Source organism: Cervus elaphus, chromosome 10 (assembly GCF_910594005.1).
Source record: "Cervus elaphus chromosome 10, mCerEla1.1, whole genome shotgun sequence".
In the NCBI taxonomy this organism is placed as follows: Eukaryota; Metazoa; Chordata; class Mammalia; order Artiodactyla; family Cervidae; genus Cervus; species Cervus elaphus.
Window position 1 is genome coordinate 24401921 of NC_057824.1, and position 25768 is coordinate 24427688.

At 53.0% G+C, this 25768-nt stretch overlaps 1 protein-coding gene and 1 long non-coding RNA gene across 8 annotated transcripts in view; one reads left to right on the top strand and one right to left on the bottom strand.

Annotated features, from left to right (window-relative positions):
* Positions 1–25768, top strand: part of CLEC16A (C-type lectin domain containing 16A) — a 232009-nt gene that overhangs the window by 171618 nt on the left and 34623 nt on the right. For 3 of the 5 annotated variants that reach the window (XM_043914310.1, XM_043914311.1, XM_043914313.1), the window contains exon 21: positions 1311–1475. The exons of 1 other annotated variant lie outside the window; for it this stretch is intronic. In XM_043914310.1, coding sequence (XP_043770245.1) covers positions 1311–1475 — 165 coding nt within the window. Of the gene's footprint in view, positions 1–709; positions 835–1310; positions 1476–25768 lie in introns of those variants that run through there. One more of the 5 variants, XM_043914314.1, reaches the window with a different exon arrangement.
* Positions 6568–11296, bottom strand: LOC122701401. Of its 3 annotated transcripts, none has more exons than XR_006343066.1 (3): positions 11163–11296; positions 10547–10655; positions 6568–6787 (listed from the first exon to the last, which is right to left on the bottom strand). It is a non-coding gene; the product is annotated as an uncharacterized LOC122701401 (long non-coding RNA). The 3 variants fall into 3 exon arrangements; XR_006343064.1 differs by lacking the exon at positions 6568–6787 and adding an exon at positions 9111–9206; XR_006343065.1 differs by lacking the exon at positions 6568–6787 and adding an exon at positions 10274–10393.

Sequence of the window (25768 nt, forward strand, 5' to 3'; positions counted from 1 at the left end):
AGAGGCAGCCCTGCCTGATGAGGGGGCCGGGACCCAGCACTGGATTCACACGCGTCGTTTCACATGGCTCAGGGATGTGGTGAATCAGTGAGGAGGCCCTGCGCCGTCCAGTGTCAGGAAGGCCCCAGCTCTCTTAGAAGTGAAGGTGCTGGTGTGAGAGCCTTCCCTTCATCAGAGCAGAAAGCACAGCATCCTCTGCGGGGAAAAGGCATTCTATCAACTCCTGAAGTCACCACCAGCCTTTCTCAAGAAACCAGGGCCTTTCAGCTCAAGCACCGAGCAGTCCACTGGGGAGAATGGGCGTGTTCTGAGGGGTCCCCTGAAAATAAACACTGAGAGGGCGGGCTTTCTGGGCCTGGTGGGTTCAGTTATTTCCTGCACGTGCTCCGTTGATTGGCGCAGGCCTGCATCACACACAGTCTGCATCTTATTTCTCACTTAGCTGAAACTTGGCCTCCAAAATCATTACAGAAGCATTTTGTAATGTGCAAAGTGACTTAAATCATTCAGTCCTTTCTCTAAAGATTTATTTCCAGGGTGGTTTTTTTTTTTTTTTTAATGTAAAGCAATCTCTCACAGTTGGCATAAAGGCTAAATATTTCATTTGAAAATGGAGAACTATGCTGTGAAGTGACTGTTAGAACTAACGCCTTGGGTATTTCTTTCTTTTTTTTTTTTTGGCCGTGCCATGCGGCATCTGGGATCTTAGTTCCCCGATCAGGGATCAATCCTGTGGTCCCCTGCGTTGGAAGTGTGGAGTCTTAATCACTGTACCGCCTGCAAAGTCCCACGCGTTGGGTATTTCTTAAATAAATTCTAAAAGGCCCCTCCAAATTTTGCTGTATCGTGAGATTTGTGTGTGGAAGGGAAGACAGCGACAGATACACACACAGTCATGAATACACAAGCACAGGCGCGAGTGTGTTCTCTCTCACACACTCTTCCCTGCACGCATAGATTTGTGAATTTCGTGGCAGAACTGGCCTCATTTGGTTCAGGGTCTGAAACTGTACACAACGCTAAGCCTTGGTATGGTTTTTGTGTATGGAAACCAAGACTCTAAGGTGAAGATGGGCCTGGCCTTCCTCTCTGAACACCACGCAAGGCGCCCCTTGTGTTTTGAGCCTCAGTCGAGACCCTCGGTGACATGCTGGTCTCCCCAGCTCGAGGCTATCGGCTGCCTGCCTAGAATCGCCCACGGGATGTGCCTGGCTGGGCCACAGCCACACCAACTACAGCCACCCAAAGTCTCATCACCTACACTCCCATCGTACATGCTGAGCTTGAACCACGGGTTTGTTTGAACATAGCCCTCCTGGACCTTCCGATCCAGCCGACGACCGAGGTCTTGGGGTTTGGACTCGGCTCATCTTCCGCGCAGCACCTGCCCTTCCGCTTCTACGACCAGTGCCGCCGGGGCAGCAGCGACCCCACTGTGCAGCGCTCTGTGTTCGCCTCTGTGGACAGGGTACCAGGTAAGCCAGCCCGCCCCTCCCCACGCCACCTCCTGTCCCCTCCAGGGAGTGGGAGAGGGTTGATTCCAGGACCTTCTGTATCTCGAGCATTCGTAAGCATCCCTTCCCCTCTCAGAAACCCAGCTTCTTAGAACTTATCAAAGTCCAGTGCAAGATCAAACACAAGCCCCAGAAAGAAATCTTGGCTTCCCCTTTGATGTTCCATCACTGGGGTTTGGTTTTCCAGAGATTTGTTTGAGGATGTTTGAGGATGTAGAAGAGCTTCTCAGAATTAAGACCAAAACTTTCTTGGAAGTTTCTTGGAAATACTTAGAGTATTAGTAACGAGGTTGTGGAAGAGTCATTTCCTTTTCCATGTAGGGTGACTAGAAAGATTTGGTGTGTGTGGTTCCTGTTTAAGCCCCTAAAGAAGTGAGAATTCAGAAGAAGGTCCCGCTGCCCACGGGGTGACTGCCACTGTCTTTTTTCTGGGAGCTTCTCTTCCCACTTTCACCAAAGTACAGCTCTAACTTTCCTCCCCGCCTATCTGAAAGAGAAGCATGAATAGAAAATTCAAAGTCTCCCAGTGGAGCTGCAAGTACCGCTTCTCCACAAGGGCCAGTGGGCTCCCCCTTCCTATTCTGATATGTCTGCACTCTGACCTCTCGCAAGAGAACCTTGCCCTTGTTTACAGAACTTCAGAAAACTGGCCAAGCTGTTCCCTGCAACTTCACCCCTCCATGCTTAGGGCTTCAAACCTCAACTGCAAATGTTGCAAAATGTTTTCAAAAGCAGTTACCCAATTAAGAATCAAATGGGGTCGATAGAACCTGACCCAAACGAGGGTCCCTATTTCCCTTCCACCTCACATTTCATTCTTCGATTTGATTCATTCATTTTAGAAATATAGTATATGCTATACGTGCTAAGTCGTTTCAGTCGTGTCTAACTCTTTGTGACCCTATGGATTGTGGCCTGCCAGGCTCCTCTCTCCATGGGATTCATGTAGTATATGCTATAAGCATATGACTTCTTAAAACCCAAACAGGACATGATAAAATGAAAAATAAGACTGCTTGGCCCCGGAAGTGACCATGGTTAAAAGTTTCTTGCATGTCCTTCCAGACATGTTTTGCTTGCCTGTTTTTACACCCCGGGCTTATACCGTATGTGTGATTCTGCATCTTGCTGTGTTCGATTATTGACGAGTCAGCGTTACATGGAAGCATGTGTAAGCCGACTTCATGCTCATTCACTGTGGTATAGTATTTTTTCACATGGATGGACCCAAAGAATCTTCTGTAACATTTCGTGCTGATGGGCACTGGACGCTGGTCACTGACTGGACAGCGATGCTGGTCATTTCCAGCTTCTTACTCGTCCATCGTCACAGTGAATCTCCTTGGGGTATCCTTGTTGTAAGTGTGCAAATGTCATGTGTCGGTGGGATAAATACCCAATGGTAGATCTGTCAAGTCAAAGGGGAGGTTTTTTCATCTTAATGTATGTAGTCCCAGAAAGTGTGCCAGTTCACGCTGCCACCCACAGCCTGCGATTGCTTCCATTCTTAAATCCGGTCTTAGGTTTCGAGACTGACTATAGTCCTGCCTCTGTTTTCAGCCATGAAACGTGAGACGGTTCTGCCTGCTGAGGGGTCTGGAGGGTTCTTTGTTAAAAATTCTCCAGATTGGGACTTCCCTGGTAGTCCATTGGTTGAGAGTCTGCTTTCTAATGCAGGGGACTCGGGTTCGATCCCTGGTCGGGAAACTGGGATCCCACATGCCACGGAGCAGCTAAGCCTGTGAATCCTAACTACTGGGCCTGTGCACCGCAACTAGAGAGTCCAGGAGCCGCATCAGAGAAAGGTCCCACATAATGCAGTGAAGATCCCGCGTGCTGCAACCAAATAAATAAACATGAAAAAGAATTCCCCAGATTGCTTCATGCTCTGTAGAGATGGTTGCTAAGTAGACATAAGTGATGACCATAAGTCTAGGTTAACTAAATACAGACTGGCCTGGTAAGAAATCGTTTCTTTCTTCCTTTCCTTTTTTTTCCCACACAGTTATAATTCTTTTTTTTCTTTTTATTTTGGCTGCACAGGATGTGGGATCTTAGTTCCCCAACCAGGGATCAAACCTGCACCCCTTGCATTGGAAGGGCAGAGTCTAACCCCTGGACTGCCAGGGAAATCCCACACACAGTTGTAATTTTATTATAACATGTCTATAAGCACCTCTTTGTAATTTTTTTTTAATTGAAATGTAATTGATGTACAAGATTCTGTGAGTTAAGAAACCATTTCTTTGGGTCATCAGGGCTTCTTTGAGCTCAGGAAATAATGGGTTAAGGAGGAAAGCTGGGTCCTCCTTTCCACTCCCTCGTCTTTGGAACAAGGCAAGCGTAGAGTAATAAACAGAGCCAAATGTCAAGTTCTTGGGCGTCCACACGACCCCCCCCCCCCCCCGTTTGCAGATGGCCATGCGATCACTTCTCCCATCCCACCTGACCTCCAGAGAGGGGCCGGGCTGTCCAGTGCCGGGGACGGCAGCCTGCCTCTGCTGCCCTGGACCTGCCTTGCAGAGGGCTTGGCACAGCTGGCACGCAAGGTGTCCTCCTGCTGGTCCCAGGGTCAGGGCACCAGCTGGGACTGGGTCAGGTCACAGGAAGCTCCTGAAAGCGACCACGCCCCCCTCAGCAGTGTCTCCCCCCGGCAGCCCCTGGCAGGGCGGGTGGTGGGGAACGTTCTCAGAGATGCGGCCGCAGGACGGCTGCTCCAGGGCCTTGGGTAGAGAGGCCTGGCTGCCCTCCTGTCCTCGCCTGGGCCAGAGATGTGACCTAAAGAGCCAGTGGGAAGTGCTGAGGCTTCGCATGACTCAGAGAGAGTCAGCGTTCCCTCAGAGGGGACCCCACCCCGCTGCCTCACCACCTGCTGCCTCAGAATCTGGCCCACAGCCGCCCAGCATCTTGGCATCATCCCTCATCTTTTCTCTTCGTTCTCCCACACCCACGTCTGCCCTGCCTCCGGAACACACCAGGTCCTTCTCCCTCTCTCGGCCCCCAACGTTTCTTCCCCCCTCACGGCAGCAGCATCCACATGCTCCCCGGCTTCCAGGCTCATCCTCTCCCACACAGCCAGAGGGATCTTTCTAGAACATAAATCGCATCACATCATGCCTCTCCGTGCCGCCCTCCTGTAGCTTCCTCTTTGCATTTAGAGCAAAGTCCAGGTCTCTCGTTCTGACCTTGCATGCTAGTTGTGCGATGAGCCCTGGCCAGCCTCTCAGACGCAGCTCTCCCGAAGCCTTCACCCCGTCCCCTGCCCAAGCCCCCACCCTTGCTGCTCCTTCAAGTCAGCGTGTCTCCAGGTTTGAGCCTCAGGATCCCTCCTTTGTTTTTTTTTTTTTTTTTGGCTGTGTGGCATGTGGGATCTTAGTTCCCCGACAGAGGATCGAACCCATGCTCCATGCAGTGGAAGCGTGGAGTCCTAGCCACTAGATCACAAGGGAAGGCCCAGCGCCACTTTATACTCTTTGAAAAGTATTAAGGAACCCAAAGATCTTTAGTTTGTGTGGATTATACTTACCCATATTTCAGCTATTGGAAATTAAAACTGAGAAATACTTTAAAAATGTATTTGTTTTAAAAAATAACAATAACCCATCCTATGTAAAGCAGTAAATAACATAGTTCTTTATGAACCATAAGTCTGTTTTGCAAAACAAAACAAAAGTGAATATTAAATTTTTGCAAGTCTCCTTAATATCTGCCTTAATAGACAACAGCTGGGCTTTCTCATAGCTGCTGCTGCTTTCAATCTCTCATGCTGGCATGGACTCCGGAAGGCTCCTCTGCGTCCTCCTGGGAGAAGGAGTGTAAAAGGAAAAGGCCGTCGTCATCTTTATGAGAGTTCTGACCCTGGGAGGCGCCCCCAGGGTTCCCCAGCTCATGCTTTGAGAACCACCGCCGGAGCTCACTGCTCTCTCCTGCCCCAGGGCCTTGGCCCTGCATGCGTGTGGCCACTTCCTGATGATCACTCGGGCTTCAGTCTGCGTGCCGCCTCCTCAGAGAGGCCTTCCCTGATCCCCGCTGCCCCGCTCTGCCCCGTCACATTAGCCTCCGTGGCCTGGCGGCTCTGTACCCAGCCGATATATTTGGGTATCTTCCTCCCCCCAGGAAGAGTGTCACCCATGGGGACCTGGAGTGTCCCCTTCACATGGCGCCTTCATTCAGCCTTCACCCAGTGAGGAGTGAGCCTCTGTCCTTAGTCTCTGCACAGCCTCAGGGCAGCGCCCACCCGATGCCCTTCTCCCTGCGAGAACGCCAGGGAGACGAGGAGTTCCCGCAGGGGCCCCAGACATTGGGTGGTTTAGGCTGCGGCACTTCGGCAGGGGACACCAGGGAGCTGAGACCCAGCCCCAGGTCTTCAGTGGCAGCCCCCTGCCTCAACTTCGGTGCTGTCACCGAAGCGAGTGAGACGCAAGTCCCATCAGTTTCATGTAAGTCACCGCGCTCACCTTCCTCAAAGGGTTTGCTGGAGGGCTCCTCGCAAGCCCGGCCCAGGTTGGCCTACAATGCTGTGGCGTCCGTACCTGCCGTCCGGGTGTTGCTGTGTGTCTGTCCCTTGCATGGACCACACTGTGGCAGCGTACCTCCCGCCTGGAGAGTAGCTGACAAGGGAAAAACCACGGCTGGCCACCTGTCCCCGGGGTGGCTGCCGGAGGAGCTAGCTGGCTTGATCGTGACACGTCTCCTGCTGTTCTCTGCAGGTCTGGGGAGTTGTCACAGAGCCGTTTCTCTTCCCCTTTCAAAGCTCTACATGATTATATTTGATGAGCACATACCTTTCATTTCCTTGGACGAGACGTTAAAGTAGAATATAAATCAGGGCTAATAGGCGACTGGCCACTTTGGTGTATTTTTCTTCTCCCATTTGGCTTTGAAAAAAATCACAAATTCTATTCATTGGCCAGTTTTATGTTTATGGCTCTCGTCCCCACAGAATGTTCAGCTCCGGGAGGACAGAGGCCGTGAGCGTGGCTGGCCAGGGAGGGAGGGCAGAGGCCATGAGCGTGGCTGGCCAGGGAGGGAGGGCAGAGGCCGTGAGCGTGGCTGGCCAGGGAGGGAGGGCAGAGGCCGTGAGCGTGGCTGGCCAGGGAGGGAGGGCAGAGGCCATGAGCGTGGCTGGCCAGGGACAGAGGGTCAGCAGTGGCCGGTGTGTTGGGTGGGCAGGCGCAGCCGGGTCTGGAGTCCAGCTCTGCGGTTAGTGCTCCATGGCTGGTGCCTTCCAGGACCCAGTCCACTGACCTGTGGTGATAGCCGATTGCCAGAACCTGCCAAGAGGGGGTGGGGTGTCCAAAACTAGCCCACAGGGCAGTCTTTCCATGGACAACCATGGGCCAGCAGACCCCAGAGCAGAGGCTGTTTCCGGAAGTGACCCCGGGCATCAGAGGGCAGTGGCCTCCAATCTGAGGGCCAGGGCTCTGGCCTCCCCAAGCCAACCAGACCACCTCTTCTGGACTCCTTCTGGCCCAGGGGCTGCTCTCAGGCGTTCACCTGGGGGTGGCGGGGGCACGGGGGGGAACTGGTGACAGACCACCATAGTCCCTCTTGGCCGGGTCCTGCCCAGGCCCTGCCTAATTCTTACCCAAACAGAAGGGCTCTAGAGCCCAGCTTGTCGGGGGATTGCAGTGGGACACACCCAGGCAGGTTGACACCCACTGGCGCTCAATGACCGGGGCTCAATGACATGTTTTAACAAAAGTGACCCTTCCGCAGCTGAGGACCATCATCTGCCCCGGACCAGTCGTTTACCTCCAGGGGAGGGTCTGTCTGCCTCTTTCACTGCCCTCCACCCTGTTTAGGGTAGTCCTACGCCATCTGGCCCCTGCCCCCTTTCCACAATCGGCTCCTCTCTCTTCTCTGTCCTGGGCTCTCTTAGAAGATAATACAGCCCAGCATCTCAGCCGCGCTGGCTTTCTGTCTGCACCTCCTGAGCGCCAGGCATGTCCCCTTAAGGACCACTGTCCTCACACTGCCCTCTGGCTAGAACCAGGAACCCTCCGCAAGCCTGGTGCCTTCTCAGCGTTCAGGGTCCTGCGCACATTTCTCCTCAGAGGCCTCCCCAGGGGCCCCAACACCCACCCAGTCCCACCCCATATAGCAGCTGGGTTTTATTTATTCAATTGTGGTGGAATTCATACAGCATAAAACCAACTATTTGGAAGAACACTGTTCAGCGGCATTAGTACCTTCACATTCTGGGCTACCAACCCCTCTGTGTGCGCGTGTGCTCAGTCACTTCTGTCGTGTCTGACTCTTTGCGACCCCGTGGACTGTAGCCCACCAGGCTCCTCTGTCCATGGGATTCTCCAGGCAAGAATACTGGAGTGGGTTGCCGTGCCCTCCTCCAGGGGATCTTCCTGACCAGGGATCGAACCTGTGTCTCTTTTGTCTTTTGCTTTGGCAAGCGGGTTCTTTACCACTAGTGCCACCTGGGAAGACCCACCTTTACTCATTCCAAAACATTTTCCTCGGCCCCAATCAACCCTGTTCCCACTAAGCAGTCACTCCTCATTTCTTCTCCCCCAACACGCCCCCCACCCCCCCAGCCTCAGGCAGCCACTCATCTGTTCTGTCTATAGATTGATCTGTTCTGGGTATTTCATAGAAACCCTGCACTGTGTGACCTTTGTTTCTGGCTTAGTCACTCAGTTGTGTCCAACTCTTTGTGATCCCATGGCCTGTGACCTGCCAGGCTCCTCTATCCATGGCATTTCCCAGGCAAGAATACTGGAGTGGGTTGCCATGCCCTTACTCCAGGGGATCTTCTCGACCCAGGGAGCAAACCCGGGTCTCCCACATTACAGTTGGATTCTTTACCATCTGGACCTCCAGGGTAGGGAGGCCCTTCTTTAACTGAGAATCGTGTTTTGGCGGTGCATCCACCTTGTGGCGTGTGTCAGAGCTTCGTTCCTTCTCACGGCTGAGTTATACCCCATTGTGGGCTGGATCACCTTTGGTGCATTCATTCTTCCACCTGTTGGCAGCCCTGACAGTGGTCTCCACCTTTGAGCCAATGCAAATAGGGCTACTATGAGTGTGTGTGTGTGCCAAGTTTTTGTCTGAACACCCATGTTCAGTCTTTAGGGATGTCTACCTAGGAGTGGAATTGCTGGGTTGAATGGGAATTTAACTTTATGAGGCGCAGTTTTCAGAGCCCTTCCCTTTAACTAAAGTTGCCCTCTTGTCTTCTGGTCTCCATCACTGTGCCATGCTAGCGTAGGAGGTTCTGGGGCCCTGTTTATATTGCCCTCACTGGTCGACACTCCATGAGCCAGCTGGTGCCCAGTGAGCAGGCAGCAGGCGAGGCTTGGTAGCTGGAGTTCGGGCTGGGTCACTGCTGCCTCTCCCACCCCCAGGCCGGGCTCCTGTCCCAGTCAGCGGGGGGCTCAGGATGCCGGCGGGACGGTCAGCCTTTCTCTCTTCCTGTCCCGCTGGGCTGGGGGCGCCGTCTGTCTCTGGGTAAACATTGAAATCCCTGAGCACAAGGGCAAGTGCCGTACCTTCTGCAGGTGTGATCGTTGTCAAAGGCAAATAAACCAGCCTTATCAGTCCCTGACCCAGAACACTTAATAGTTCTGTGGAAAGGCAGCGTCGTTCCAGGACCAGCCTTTGGCAGCTGAGTAACTGAGGAAGAATGCAGGATTGCAATGCGCCCGGTGCCAGCCCAGCTGACCACAAAGCCTGGAACTGTCATCCAAAAAAAAAAAAAAGGTGTGGGGTGGGGCAGGAGAAAAAAATCGATGTTTAATTCATAGACCTCGGTTCTGACTTCTCCCCTGGGGAGAACGTACTAGGTGCTAATGTCATCTCGTGGCAGTGTTTCCCAGAAACTCATTTTTTCAAGCCTGTTATTTTTCTTGTTTCCGATTATAAAACTGAAGCCAACTCTCTCCTTCCAGCTCCTCCAAGGGGGAAAAAAAATACCCTTTGTGGAGTCACATGGGAAGGAGAGCAGCCCCCCACCTCCCTCCAGTCTCCCCAGCCCCATGTTAACCCCTCCCCGCGTCAGAGACCCCAGCCACTGGCTCGGTGAGTTACAGATAGTTACAGAAACTTGAATCTGACCTTGAGGCCCGTTTTTTTTTTTTTTTTCCAAAAAGCAAAACATATTTAAGCTGTTAAACACTTTATGCAGGACTCTCAGCTGATCTTCCTCAGAAGGGAGGTTTTACCACTTTTCTGCATGTAGAAGCCACCCACACACTCAAGGTCACACCGATACGTCTTCCTCAGCAAGGCTTTGAACTCAGGTCTACCCTGGTCAGACCCTGAGCCCCCCCACCACCAGAGCCTTTCATTCCTGACTCAGTTTTGATGCTCCCAAAGTGAATTCTCCCCACCCCAGGCCTCAGCAGTATCAGACAAAAACTGTATCATCGGCTCCAACCCTCAGCATGTTTTGGACAGAAAAGTCATCCATTTCTGGAAGCGTGGGGTACAGTTTGACCGGAAGCATTAACTGTGCCAGGCACTTTGTATGCATTAATTCTGTCCTCCGCACAGCTCTGAAAGCGAGGGTCCCTTCCCCTGCTGCACAGAGAGGAAACTGAGGCCAGACTAAGCTCATGGAGCTACCGAGGATGGCCGAGACTGGTACCTCCACTTCTGCCTCTGAATACCATTTGCTTGAAGGCTCAGACAGTCAAGAATCTGCCTGTGATGCAGGAGACCCAGGTTTGAGCCCTGGGTTGTGAAGATCCCCTGGAGAAGGGAATGGCAACCCACTCAACTATTCTTGCCTGGAGAATTCCATAGACAGAGGAGCCTGGCGGGCTACAGTCCATGGGGCCACGAAGAGTTGGACACGACCAAGTGACTAACACTGGGCGTTGGTGACGGCCAAGCCACTTCACTGACAGCTCTGCCACTTGTCTCTAAGTGAGAGGTCGGGAGGGCAGAGGTCAGGAGAGAGGGGGCTCTTGGGGGCCCTGGCCCAGCCAGCGCGCTCCCATCCCTGTCTTCTCTGTGGCACACCTGCTCCTGAGTCCGCCCGCTCCAAGCCCACCTCCGTTGGATAGGAGACAAACCTGCAAAACTGTGATGCAGAAAGCCACCCTTCTCCCAGAGTCGCTGCTTCCAAACTGGGCTTGGGGTCTGGGTTGCTCAAGGCCATCCTCATACAAATTTGCTCCTGGTCTACCATGAATAAAAAAGCAGAAGCGAGATTTCAGAATCCTGCCTGAGCAAAAGCAGCAGGATCTGCGCTTCTTTCAAAGCTGCCTGGCAGATGTTTCTAAGAGATCAGCCTTCAAGCGGCTGGGTCGAGGCATGGGGCCCCTGAGCTGAGTCCATGGGGTCCCTGCTTGCCAGGCTGTTTCTCAGAGCCCACAGGGCAACCGTGAAGAGGGAGCCTAAGGATACTGTCAGGCTGGGAGCACCCACGAAGGAACCACATCCCCGAATCTGGACACCCAAGGTTCCCTTCCCTGGAGTGTGCCCTGCTCCCGCTGCCGCCCCGCCAAAGACTGTTTCCCCAAAGACACACCAGCACTTGTCTGGGGAGCCTTCTTGTGAAATGCACTCCCCGCAGGCAGTGCCAGCCCCTGGGCCCCAGACAAGCTTTTCCTGAGAGGTGGCAGCTGGGATGAGAAAAGAGTTCCGAAGAACTTGAGTGTTGTCTCACTGCTCGGGGTCATCACCCACCTCAGACGCTGAAGCAGATGAGTGCCCTGGGGACGCCAGGCCAGAACGGTGCATCAAGGAGCGGGCTGCCGGTAGAGAAGAGCTTGGGGGCCCGGGCCTCGGGCTGTGGGAAAAGGCCAAAACCCCAGCTTCACGCTGCCTTTTGACCTTGGCGATGCCTTGGAATGTTCTGTGGGTGCGGGCGGCCCACACAGGGCAGCCTCACTGGCAGCACAGGACAGGGGGCAAGTGCCAGGGCGAGGCCCAGCTGCTCACGGGCACGCCCGTCCCTGCCCCCACAACCCGGCTCCTGTCGCTTCTCAGCTCCGGATTTCTTAGTTGAAGTGAAGCACGTTTATGGCAGCACAATCGGAAAGCTGGAAAAGTACCCAGGAAAGATAGAATGTCCAGTGTCCTGCCCCACTGTTCTTTCTGTTCATCCTTCGCGCTGTTTCTTTTCTCAGCAGCAGGGCTTGCCCAGGTGAGTCATCAGAGGAGGTGGCTTAGCACAGCCCCGGAGCAGACAGTCAGGTTCAAGTGCTGCCTCCACCTCGTCCTCATTATATGGCCTTGGGTCAATTAGTCACCCCTCTAGGCCTGTTTATTCATATAAAAAATGGGGATGATGCATAATAGTGTGAATATACTTAACACGACTGAACTGTACATTAAATAATAGTTAAGGTGGTACATTTTATGTTTATTTTTTTGTTGTTGTTTAGTCGCTAAGTCATGTCTGACTCTTTTCAACCCCATGGATTATAACCCTCCAGGCTCCTCTGTCAATGGGATTTCCCAGGCAAGAATATTGGAGTGGGTTGCCATTTCCTTCTCCAGGGGATCCTCCCAACCCAGTGATCAAACCTGCATCTCCTGCTTTGGCAGGCAGATTCTTTACCCCTGAGCCACCAGAGAAGCCCTATGTTTATTTTACCACAGTTAGAAAGATAAAAGTAGGGATGGAAATGTCACCTACCTCATTAGGCTCCTGTGAGCGTAAAAAGAGTTAATTCACATAAGCACCTGGAACGAGGCCTCCACACAGGTGCAGTAAAAGTTACCTCCGTGTTTTTTATGGTCGTTGATATTGGCCAGGGCTGACCCTTGGGCCCCCAAATGATAAGTTCCCTTTCCACACTTTAAATCAGTTTGCACAAAGTTAATAATCCAGGAGCCCCTTCTGCTGTAAATAACAAGCCATGCAGTCATGCAGAGTTGCTCATTTCGGAAAGGCTGATAAAACACCAGGGCAGAACGTGCTTCCTCCTGCAGAAGGGCTATAAGGATTATGGTCACATGATCTGCCTAAGGTCCCACAGCTATTGGAAGGACTGATGCTGAAGCTGAAGCTCCAACACTTTGGCCACCTGATGCAAAGAGCCGACTCATTGGAAAAGACCCTGATGCTGAGAAAGATAGAGGGCAGGAGGAGAAGGGGACAGCAGAGGATGAGATGGTTGGATAGCATCACCGACTCAATGGACATGAGTTTGAGCAAACTCTGGAGACAGTGAAGAACAGAGAAGCCTGGTGTGCTGCAGTCCATGGGGTAGCAGAGTCGGACATGACTGAGCGACTGAACATCAACAACAATCACAGCTCTTAGAGGCAGAGCCAGGACCAGAGATGAACAGAGACCTGTCCCCTGAAGCCCGGGTCCCAGCACACTCCCGCACACCTGTGACACTGGCGGGTCATCAGCTCCACGCCTGCCCGGGCTGAGCAGTTCCCGCTGAGCTGCACAACAGCCCCGGGGGGCTGGCGCCTGTCCTCCGGGTGCAGACCAGGAAACCCAAGCTCAGAGATGGGGTGCGCCTGGCCCGTCTGCTTCCCGCTCCGCGAACCCCCGTGTCTTCAGTCCTGAAGTTTTTCTGCTGGCAGAACACTGCGGATTGGTGTGCTTGGGGAACCCTGGGAACTGTCACTGTTACCATCTCCCGTTTCAGGAGCACAGAAACCAGCAGAGAACGTGGATGCAAATCTCTGCGTCTAAAGGAAACGCCCATAACTTTATTTGAAGAAACTTTCTAAGCCTTTTTCTATCAGCGTTTCTTTTTTGCTGCCTCGTCATTTGTTTTATCAGCTGTAAGTTCTTATTAGTGGACAAGTGATAACAAATGCAGAGGATCGAAGGCTCATTTGTGGGATAAAAACCTAGAAACTGAGAAGATTCTAGCTCTTCATTTCATCTGCGAATTGGAAAAAGACTACTTTGATTTGAATTCTGGTTTTTGGTGTTTTTTTTTTGGCCTTAAAATGTTTCTGGCAAGCTCATGGAACCCCACGGCTCCCCTGGGACAGGGTTTGAGAACCACTTTACCATTTCCCAAGAACCAGTCACAATGCCCACCTCAGGATCCAAGAGGGTGAGGTGCCAAGTCAGCAGCGTTGCTGAGTGTGCAGACGCTCGGGAGAAGAGTTAATTCACAAGGACCTGCGAGGCTGGAGAAGAACCAAAACAGAAGGTGGGGACCAGATGCAGTCACAGCACTGAAGGTTCGGAGGGGCTTAAGCAGCTGGGTTTTCCACGTGTCCTCCCCTCCCCTCCATGCCCTAAAGTCTTTGCAACCCGTGGACTGTAGCCACGAGCCTCCTCTGTCCTTGGGATTTCCCAGGCAGGAATACTGGAGTGGGTTGCCATCTCCTTCTCCAAGGGATCTTCCTGACCAGGGATCAAACCCAGGTCTCCTGCATTGCAGGCCAATTCTTTACGGTCACAGCTACCAGGGAGGCCCCTGTGCCCTAAATGGCCCCCTCAAAGTGTGGCAGCTCCTAGGGACCAAGGTAGGGGATCACCAGGAGAAGGAACTGGGGAGGGGGCAGGTGAGGGAAGAACTTTTTTAAAAAAAAGGATTTAAAAAATTCCAAGGAAGTTACATGACAAATACACTAACTAGGTTCAGGCAAAAAGTGGGGGTGCTTTTGTGAATCAAACGCTGAGCATACAGAGAGGACCAGATGGTGGAGACGGACTTACAAACCGGTTGTGCAGGACTCCCCTGGTGGTCCATCGGATACAAATCCCCCTGCCAACGCAGGAGACACGGGTTCGATCCCTGGTCCGGGAAGATCCCACGTGATGTGGGGCAACTAAGCCCGTGCATTGCAGCTACTGAACCTGCACTCAGGAGCCTGTAGAAAGAGAAGCCACCTCGATGAGAAAGCCCGCGCACAGCAGCAAAGTCCCAGCGTGGCCACGAATGAGTAAGCAGGTCGTGCAGAGCAGGGAGGCGGGTCTGGTGGGGACAGCACGTGAAGGGGCAGGTGACACTGAGGGGCACGGCCATGGGAAGTGACGAGACAGCCTGGAAGGCTGGGCAGGGTCAGGTAGTGAAGGCTGCTGGCAAAAGAGGGTTGGACCTTTGCCCTGGAAGCAGCAGGGAAGGTTCTCAACCAGGGGAGCGGTGAGTCAGGAGGCTTGGGTTTTGATCGACTGGAGTCTGACAGGCAGGGGTGAAGGGGTACACAGAAGGGACAGGCACACTCAGGCCCTCCCTTGGCCCTCAGCGCCCGAGCAGTGTGGGCTGTGCCCGTTCTGTGGCTGAGAACAGGTCTCTGCAGAGGTACCGTCTTGCTCAGCTCGGTGTACGTCCTTTGAGTCTTTTTTTTTTCTGGGTATTTATACACTATCCTGAGCTTCCCAGGTGGCACTACTGGTAAAGAGCCTGCCTACCACTTCAGGAGACGTAAGACACACGGGTCCGATCCCTGGGTCAGAAAGATACCCTGGAGGAGGGCATGGCAACCCATTCCCAAGATTCTTGCCTGGAGAGTTCCACAGACAGATGAGCCTGTCGGGCTACAGTCCATGGGGTCTCAAAGAGTCGGACACAACTCAAGCGACTCAGCACGCACACACATGCTATACTTGTAGCATAGTATTGCCTTTTTTTTTTTTTGTAACCTAAATGAGTGCTATTTTCACTCAGTAAAATGTCTTGCATTTGTTTAATGTGGGTTCATAAGAGCGCCTTCATTCATTTTTGACTGCTGAGGAGCAGTCAGTCTCGTGGGCAAACCACTGTTTATTTAACCAATCTCCCATTGATGGATGTTTAAGTTGTGGCCAATTTTTTTTTTTTTTGTCCTTAACAAATAAGAGCGCCTCCACGGCCCCTTGCACAAGGATTTCCCTGGGGTAAGAAACATGAAGCGTGTCCAGAAATGTCTAGGCTGTGGAACGAACAGGATCTGGTGACCAATAAAAGTATGTGGGTGGAGGACCACGGGGGCTAGCTTCAGGCAGAATATCCAGGAGCCTTGGTTTCTCTCGGAATGTTCTCTGTGCTTTTTTTTTTTGGCTGCACTGCGCTCATTGCGGCACACGAGGGCTTCTCTTGTTGCGGAGCACAGGCTCTAGAGTGTGTGGGCTCAGTACTTAGGGCGCCCAGGCTTCGTTGCTCTGGTTATGCACACGCATTTAACAGGGGCGTCTCCATGATCCCCGCTTCTGACCCAGCACCGCCGTTGCTCGCGGACGTCGTTCTGTTCAGGAGGACTGCAGCAGCTGTGATGATTGGAAAGGTTCCCGGGGGCTGGCAGGGGCCTCCAAGGGCTGGCCCACCCGTGGCTTGGCTTGTCGTCGCAGACTGAGTGTGACGGCATGACGGAGCCCCCAAAGGCTTCTGCCCAGGCACCCCTGCTGAGCGTCCGCCTCTCTGCCATACTTTTCTCTCTCTAGCCAGCATCCCATGACCGAAATACAGCTTCCTTTATTTGTGGCTCTCCAGCCGTGGCATTTTGTATAAATGTGCTTTTCTCTGAAAACACACACAGAGTATTATTGAATGTTGTTGTTTTTTTTTTAAGCATTTCAGATCCCTGAAGGGCCAGAAGTCAATATTATCCCAGGGTAACGGGAATGGCTGTTTTGTGACATCTTTCATACTAAAGCAGCCTGCCTCCTTAAAGCCCCAAAGTCATCAGGAAAGCAGTCCAAGCCCAGCAAATCGGGGCTGATGATTTGTTTTCCTCCATCCCCATCTTTGCCCACTGTGAACTCAGGTCCTTGAAAGCCGCAGCCTCACAACGTGGTTCAAGAGTGGACACCTCCACCGTGTGACATACTAAGTTCAGACGGTGCTTTACAGTGACTCCCCCCAAAATATTTGCGAGTTTATAAAAAATCCAGATACATGGTGTATGCGGTATATGCTTCTAGCATCACAGGCTTTTTTAAGGCCCCAGGATAAAAGTCCCTTTTATTGAATGCCAACTATGTGCGAGGCACCAGGCCAGTTGCTTTACAGAAAACCAGGAGGTAAATATGCGAAAACCTCGTGTGACTAATTCCACTTTTGCAGCTGAGCGAGCAAAAGTCAGAGGCAGCATCACCCGCGCCTCGTCCCAGAAAGACTGAGCCTGGTTCAGGCTCCTGCTCTTTCTAACGCGTCTGCCTGCTTCCTGAGAAGGAGGTTATTGCCCGCTCGGCATTCTTTCCTTTCCTGCTAAGTTGACTTGAAGCCTCCGTGGCACTTCTGGGGTAAAACTGTCCTTTGTTGTGGCTTTCTGAGCATGTTAACTTCCTCGGCTACATTTGGGCCCAGATGCTGAGTCCCACGCACCCTGCACCCTCATGAATTGAGCGGGTCTGCATCAGTCTGATGGAGTGATTCTCCCCCAAACACCTCCCCCACCACACACAGACACACTCTTTTAGGAAAGTGGAGAATGTCCTGAAATAGCTGACATTTATAAAGTCTTGGGTGTTCTGGAAAAATGCTTTTTGTGTGTGCGCCAGGTTTCCTGCCTGATGCCCAGGGGATGTGGCCACTGGCTCAGAGCAACATCCAAAGCACCCTATCAGAGTGCCCGGGCCTGGGGGAGGCCACGACCTGTCCCCTCTCTGAGCAGAGAGCAAATGCAGAAAGCACCCTGTACCCACTCCTGGCCCCGCTGGATCAGCAGAGGGGCACCCCGGGCTGGCCAGGCACCTCAGGAAGCTTCTGGCCTCGAGTCACTGAAAGGCCACCAGCATTGGAGCGCCAGCGTATGCCACCATGCTGTTCACACCGGCCACATTCCCTGCCAGGGCGCCACCGCCACAGGGAAGTTAGGGGCACATGTCCTGGAGCCGGCCTCCTTGGGTTTAAGTCAGCGTCCGCTGTGTGATGTCAGGAAGTTCCGTGAGGTTCCTGAGCCTCAGTCTTCCCTTCTGTCAAATGGGGCTGATGACAGCACCCACCTCACTAGGGCTGGAGCCCAGCTCTATGGTACCTCCCGTTGTCTGGGTATCTCAGCAACTGGGGGAACCAGAGGGCTCAAGCAGCCTGCCCTGAGCTCCCCTTGCAGGGCAACTGACCCAATCCCTCCAGGCCCCTCCATGGGGCATGTGCAAGGATTCTAGGGGGTGTTCAGGCCAGAGGGGCCCTGCCCTGAGAGAGCCACCAAAGACAGAGCCCCTGCAGGGTATGCACTCTTCCAGCACCTCCTGCAGCAGGCGGGCACATCGGGGAGGCACACACAGAAATGGGGTGATGGCTGTGGACAGTCACTTCAGGACCTGTAGACGAGAGTAGGGGAGAAGGTCGCCCAGGCGGTGGGGCCAGGCCCGCGGAAGGCATGTGGATTTCATTCTGCGGCTCTGGGGGGCACTGCACTTAATTACAAGTCTCTCTGAGCTTGTGTGGCTGCTCAGTAGAGAGTAGATCCGAGAGAGTGGTGCGGGGGCCATTGGGGTCCACCCAGGAGCCAGGCCCGAGGCTGGTGGGGGTGCACCCTTGGTGACACCTTTGGGTGCAGCTTGCCGGGTCATGGCTGGCAGCTCCTGAGGATGGCGCTGTCCTCACACGTCGTGTGGCAGCTCGGGACAGGCAGAGCGTTCCCCATGGCTGCTCTCAGTCATACCACGAGGGGAGGGAGATGGAGAGACTGAGGCTGGAGCGGCGAGGTGACCAGCCAGCTGGCATCTCCGAGAAGCAGTCACACGCTTTGACCTCCGCCCCCTGAGCCATCCTGAGCCTGGAATGTCTCAATGGCTCAGGCACCACTGAAGGGGGATTTTTAAGGCTCCACACGTTGCCAGCCTCAGGCCAAGTGTCTCCACAAACAGGGGACACAGCAACCTGTGGAGGAAGGCCCCATTACCACCCCCACTTAACAGATGGGGCTCAGAGAGGTTGGGCAGTTGGCCCCAGGTCACACAGTGGCACCTGGTGTGGTTGACCACTCCGAGGCCACCTCACCCCCACGGTCTGCTCGGTCCAGGGTCCAGGGATCCTGCTCAGGGCTTGGGGTCTGAAGAGATTCTCGGCCTCACGCTGGGGGAGTCACAGCTGGAAGCCGAGACACCATGATCTCAACCCACACGTGGTCTCCCCTCACACGTGGTTCCCGAGCTCCTGTTCTCACTTCTGGGCCAAGAAGGGTTTTCTGAGCACGCCTGTCAGAGCCCACTGATAAATCAGGCCCGAGATGCCTGTGCTTGGCTGGCAGCACTAAGTGGCTAAGTTTCCTCAAGCCAGTTGACATTTGCCCAATAGGTGTGAGGTATCAACAGCTTTTTCTCCTGCTTTCTGTAGCCCAGACTGGCTTTCAGCCAGAACTCTTTAAAAAATATATAATAAGGTGCTGACCTGCAGTGGAAAATGTTGGTGTACCAGCCAAAAGCAGGAGCCTCCGCAGTAGAGATTTAAGGGTCCGCTGGTCAAGGGTAAATTTAGAAACCTTCTGGAAAGTCCTGGGGCTGGAAGGATATAGTGAAGCCCTGCAGCGATGAGAGTCTGGGGACTTCTTCAACTCTTTGCCTTCGCGGAGCCAGAAAAATGGAGTTTGGTGAAAGCAGTGGAGTTCATCTTTTCATTCATTCCTTTGTTCTACAAACAGGTATTGAGCTTCGTCTGTGCCAAGCACTGTGCTTGAGGTGACAGCCGCGAGCAAACCAGACATCCATGGCCCTGCCACATGGAGCTTGCAGTCTATAAGAATAGTAGGCATTATACATGGAATCATACCAGTAAATAACTGGATGGTAACAGGGAACCTGGCCTTCTCTAGTGGGAATCAGGGAAGCCCTCCCTGAGTAGGTGGTGTGCGTCGACAGTGGAAGGTTTCACTGGACAAACTGGATGGGGAGGCGAGAAGGTGTTTCAGGCAGGAACAGCATATGCGGGGTGGGGAGGGGCCAAGTCAGGAAGTGACTGAGCCTCACAGTGAGGGGCAGGCTCCCCCGGCTCCCCGTCAATGGCACCTGCTGTGCTTCGCACTCGGCTCCTCCTCGCATGTTCATGGATTCGTGATCTCACTTTCAGAACCCCCTGCAGAGAGGCAGGCACATGCCCATTTTGTGTTCGAGGTTTTCGGAGGCTCAGAGTGGCTGAGGAACTCAGTGGGACTTGCACAGCGAGTCAGCAACACCAGTGTCCGTCCTCCCTCTGCTGACTCTGACCCTGGCCCACAGCCTCACTCTCTGTGTTCTCAGTTTTACCCTTTAAAAAAAAAAATTATTTTGTATTGAAAGTGAAAGTGTTAGTCACTCGGTCACACCCAACTCTTTGCAACCCCATGCGCTGTAGGCCACTGGGCCTCTGTCCATGGAATTCTTCAGGCAAGAGTATTGGAGTGGGTTGCCGTGCCCTTCTCCAGGGGATCGTCCTAACCCAGGGACCGAACCCACGTTGCAGGCAGATGCTTTACTGTCTGAGGCACCAGGGAAGCCCCGATTTTGTATTGAGGTATAGTCAATTAACAGTGTTGTGACAGTTTCAGGTGAAGAGCCAAGGGACTCAGCCATACATATACATGTATCCATTCTGCCCCAAACTCCCCTCCCATCCGGGCTACCACATGACATTGAGCAGAGTTCCATGTTCATTTTTACACTTATTCTCTGTTATTTGTTATTACTGATGCAGGTCAGGGGCCTGCCAGAAGGCTCAGAACCCCATAACTAACAAGCCCATCAGAGGAGAATTCCCTTCCAGTTGCTGACCTTCTGAAATCTGCAACAGCTGGAAGCCCAGAATTGTGCCTTAAAAGTGTCTCCTGTCCCCAGCACATGGCACTTTCTCAGCGTACCACTTGGTTGAGTGACTCTCAACCTCCTTTCACCCACCTTAGAGTCCCTAAATCTCAGTTTCTTGTCCAAATGCGGCACAGTGGTGCTGTCCCTGAGGAGCCAAGCTCAGTGTCCAGCTTTGGGAGGCGTCCCTCCAGCCTCAGGCTAGAGCGGTCTCATTCTCCCGCTGCGGCCGGGGTGGCAGGGCCTCCTCCACTCAGCACAGCCTTCGGGTCAGCTCCTTTGCTCCTCCAGGCAGGTGGGCTTGACCTTCCACGGTCCCCTACCTCCACAACGTCGGTGGGACAGCCAAGCAGGTGATCAGGAAGTCAGTCCACCAGAACCCCTGCTCTCAGCTGGAGAGGCGCGCAGGCCCTGCCCCCACGGGGCCCAGGGCAGAGGCACAGCTCTTTTGGAAGCACAGCGTCCCAGCCCAGCGAGCTCTTCTCCATCTGAGATCCTGGGTCGAGCCAGCCTACCCCTGGGGCCCTCCACCCTGGCTGCATGTTTCTGGAATCGCCTTGAGAGCATCTGAAAAGCCCCACGTCCATGCCCAGTGCAGCCCAGTTAACAGAGTGAGGAGGGACTTCCCTGGCTGTGTGGTGATTAAAACTCCATGCTTCCAATGCAAGGGACACGGGTTCGATCCCTGGTCGGGGAACTAAGACCCCACACGCCGTGAGGCACAGCCAACAATAAATAAAAGCAGAGAGAGTAGAGGGTCGCTGGTGCTTGTTGAAGCCCCCTGGCTTACTCGAGCACCCACCCTGTCTTGAGGACACTGTCAGAAATGAAAAGATCTCTCTGAATTTCTCTTAGTAGACCTTACAAGAGGGTTCTGAGTAACCACTGGGGTCAGATGCTGTGGCCTGATTGTCATTCGTTTATTAATCCTCAAACGTTCACCGAGCATCTACCATGGGGCTCGCACAACCCGGGGCCCAGCATGACCCACGTCCCTTCGCCATGGACCAGCTGCCTCAATCCTCTCCCGGAGATGGATTGACAGCTGGGCAATCTGCTCAGCCAGGGGCTGTCCTCCATCGGAGCAGCTGCTGCTTGGCGAGTTTGAGAGAATAGGGGGTTCTGATATGGGAGCAGGATATATTTGGCTGCCTGGGCCCAGTTTCAGGAAAGGCCAAGTCTTCGAGCTTGTCCCACTTTCAGGAAACCATTTGAGCCGTGCCCTATGCCATGGTCTGCCTAGGCTGGGGAGTGGAAGGTTCTAGATGGGCCCTGCCTTCGAGGAGTCATGGGATCCTGGGGAAGACAGTGCCTCACCTGCTATTACTACGTAGTCTGATCGTGCGTGACCATGTGGGAGCCCAGGACAGGGGTGCTGGCCTGCCCAGAAGGGGCGGGCTCCTGAAGGAGGTCTGGACAGGTGGGCCAGGCTAAATGCAGGCCATCCCGGGCGGGTGGCAAGACCTGGGCTGTGAAAACCTTGGTGCACATGTGCGTCTCACAAGCAGCCTGTGCCGTGCGGGCAGCAGGAGGCAGGAGATGAGGCCACGCGGGCCTGACCCCCTGTGCTGTCGACCATCCTGGGCTTCATTGGAGGCCCAGGGGAGCACTGACGGGCTTCAAGCAGGGGGGCTAAAGGCTGCCTGCTAGATGACCACACCCAACCCTCAGAAGAGGACAGCTGTTTGCAGGGGGTGGCGCCGGGCTGGGCTGCCCATGAGATCCCATGAGCCGCACTTGGCTGGAGGAAGACGTGGCCAAAAACATGTCCTCGTGCAGAGCAGCTGCAGACCAAACCACTTGTCTACTCCAGGGCCAGAGTGCCCAGCCCCCAGTGCTTCTTGGGAAGTGCGGCCCCAGTCCAGTCCCCTCTCACCCCGTTTCCTAGGCCAGGGTTTCGCTGACTTTTATTAAAGGGGTGTGTGGTCTCTGTCAGAACCTGACCCCGCCTGCAGCTTAGCAGGACATTCTACAAATGTGCAGACGCCCGCAATAAGCCACACTTCACTTATAAAATCAGGCCTATGGGCCGGCCTTGGGGATTTGACCTTTGGGATGTTGTTTGTTGCCTCCTGACCTTGGCCTTCAAACTTGATCCCCCCGCTTCTCTCCTTGGCCAGTTGTTCTCAGCATCTCTCCAGAGAGATCCTTTTCAGGTGTTAAGTCAGATCACGTGTGTCCTCTGCTTAAGTCCGTCCCTGGCTCCCATTTCACTCAGAATGAAGGCCAGATTCCACCGTGGGGTCTCACTGAGACCCCACACAGCCTGCTTCTCCCAAGACTGACCTGCCTCTTCCCGCTGCCCCAGCCACTCCACAGCAGCCATGTGGGCCCGGCTGAGCCTCCACTCTGCCAGGTGCCCCTTGCGGTCCCTGCACTGGGTTGGCCTCTGCTCAGGACACTCTCATCCTAGGTACCTGCCTGGCTCTGGCTTCTGTCTTGCTCCTCAGACCTCACTGTCTCAGAGGGTTTTCGCTGACCGTCCGGTGCCCCCTCCCCGCCCTCCAGAAGCCTCCTGCCCTGCTTAACTCTTCCTCAGACTTATTCCCTCCAATTAGTTTGTCTCTTCATTGCCTGCCCACTCCACCCTCCCCAATCCCATCCCACCCCATCCCATCGTTGAACTGGAAGCGCCAAGATAGCAGACACTGTGTTTTGTTGACTGATAAATGCCCAGCTCCTGGAGCTGCTCAGAAAGCATTGGATGGATGGATGGATGGATGGATGGATGGAGCCAACAAGTCTTCAGTGTCCCTTTACACGCTAGACACTGTTTGCTGTGGACTCAGGTGACCGGAAATACCCCTCCCTTTAGAGTTGCCAGGCCCTGTGGATGCTCTAGGTAGTCCAGCACTGCTGACCATGATCGGGGCCCTGCAGGGCCCGGCTGAGAGCTGGGACAGTGAGCAACGAGGGGATCTGACCTGGGCAGGAATCCTCCCATTCAGGCACCCACCCGGATGGGCGAGTCAGTGGTGCCGGGCCCACAGGCTGCCCAGATCCTCAAGGAATAAAAACGTTACTGTGCTCGTGACTCCTGCTGCCAGTTTGGCTGCACACACGGTTCCCCCTTTGTCATCAGTTTCCGCTGTGGCCAGATAAGTGGGGTGCGAGGTCTCAGTTCTGCTTCCCGGCGAAGGTGTGTAGCCCAGGCGCCCAGCAACAGTGCGGGTACCCTCCCCTCCTCCACAAAGAGCAGGAGGAATTGGACCCAGGACATTTTCCGGATGAACTCTGTTGAAAGAGATAGTTCTTGAGTCCAGACCTGATGTGAAGAATAAGTGTTTTACACTACTCTCAGAACGAAAGGGAGAACCCAGAGTCAGACGTTCTTGAAAAGACTGGGTGATGGGCTCATTTCAGCATAGCTGGGGATACATGTGTTTGTAACCCCCAAGTTAATTTACAACTAGTTACACAGGGGATGAAAATGTTCTAAAATTGATTCTAGTGATGGTTGCATAATTCTGAATAGACTGAAAAATCACTGGATTATACCTTTAATGGGCTTCCCTGGTGGTTCAAATGGTAAAGAAACTGCCTGCAGTGAGAGAGGCCCAGGTTTAATCCCTGGGTTGGGAAGATCCCCTGGAGAAGGGAATGGCTACCCACTCCAGTAGCCTTGCCTGGAGAATCCCATGAACAGAGGAGCCTGGCAGGCTACAGTCCATGGGATCGCGAACAGTCAGACACGATTAAGCAACTCACACACACACACACACACACACACACACACACACACACCCCTTTAAATGAGTCGATTATACAGTATGTGGTTATACCTCAATAAAGATGTACTTTTTTGACAAAGTTTTATTGATTTTTTTGAACTCTTTCTTCCTTTTGGTTTCTGCCCTCTAAGGTTGGTCCAGTGGTTTGTGTAAGCTTCTTATAGGGTGAGATTTGTGCTGAGTTTTTGATGGTTTGTTTCTTTTTCCTCTGATGGACGAGGTTGAGTGAGGTGGCAATCCTGTCTGCTGATGATTGGGTTTGTATTTTTGTTTTGTTTGTTGTTTAGTTGAGGCGTCCTGCAAAGGGTGTTTCTGGTGGTTGGGGGTGATGCTGGGTCTTGTATTCCAGTGGTTTCTTTAGTGTGAGTTCTCACTGTTTGATACTCCCTAGGGGTAGTTCTCTGGTTGTCTAGGGTCTTGGAGTCAGTGTTCCCACTCCAAGGGCTCAGGGCTTGATCTCTTCCTATTGAAGAGGAAAGGGAACTGAAGTTGTGAAAGGCAGAAAGAGCATTGGTGGCCAGCAGTCCTTGACACTGGTCCTTTGGCTATGAACCTTTTCTCACATGGTTTTTGTAAAGATCTAGCGACATGATTGTAAAAGCGTAATATAATCTCTGAAATGTTACACAAACGTGAGAAACATCACCCTGCTTTGAAATCAGTAATTTGAGTGCGGACTACCAATCCAAAAGGCCTGATTTTTTTTTTTTTAATTTGGCTGCATCGGGTCGTAGTTTCAGCACACGATGTCTTCACTGCATCATGTGGGATCTCTCCTCGCACCTCACAGACTCTAGCTGTGGCTCGCAGGCTTAGTTGCACCATGGCATGTGGGATCTTCGTTCCCTGACCAGGAGTCAAATCTGCGTCCTCTGCATTGCAAGGCAGATTCTTGCCACTGGACCACCAGGGAAATGTTGTATTTTCAAAACCAGTTCTAAACTAGTAGGACTGTCACGAAGCTGTCATCTTTGCCTAACGACCAGATTATCTCATTTGTGTCCCATTTAATTATAAAATAGTCCTATTTATGCAACATTTTCCTTAAAGCAATCCAAAAGTGAAAAAAAGAAATTGGAACCTGCAGCACATTCTGGGATAATTTGGAAACCTTGATGCAATCCAGACTCACGTGGCGGCCTCCCCCTTCCCTAAAATGTGCCTTTTTCCATTTCTTTTTGACTTTGAAGAAACGACTCTGTTCTTGCTGGTAAAACAGCCGCCTGTTCCCTTTTCTTTCCTGTAAATCATGAGATAAGTTTGCATTTCATACCTTTCCAGAAATCTCTGTTGATTGTGGTCTGACCTCAGAATCATGACTTCTGGGAAAGAAAGTAGGTATTAGAATCACTGCCGCAAGCCTTTGTTGAAAACCTCTGAAGTTGTGTCCATGTTGTGACCCCAAGACAGAAAACAGGTGAACGCTACCTGCAGGTCACTTCCTGGTACTGGGTGATGACATGTCAGCCGCTCTGTCCAGCTCACTACAGGCACTTTTAAAAATTTGATCCCAAATGCCCCATGTTATTTCTTGGAGATGATTAGGGCTAGAGTGCTCCTCTTTTTGTGTTGTCAAAACCGGCGAGGTGGGGGTCTGGAGATAAATGCTTGGAGTCATTCCTGGTGCTATAACTTAATAAGGCCAGCTCCCGTGAATTGAGCAATTACTTTGTATCAGCCCCTGTGTCAAGCACTGGGCTTCCCAGGTGGCGCTAGTGGTAAAGAACCCACCTGCCAATGCAGGAGACATAAGAGACACATGTTCCATCCCTGGGTCAGGAAGATCCTCTGGAGGAGGGCACGGCAACCCACTCCAGTATTCTTGCCTGGAGAATCCCCATGGACAGAGGAGCCTGGTGGGCTACAGTCCACGGGATCACAAAGAGTCGGACATGACTGAGCACCTTAGCACACACGCATGCTAAGCATGGCTGTGT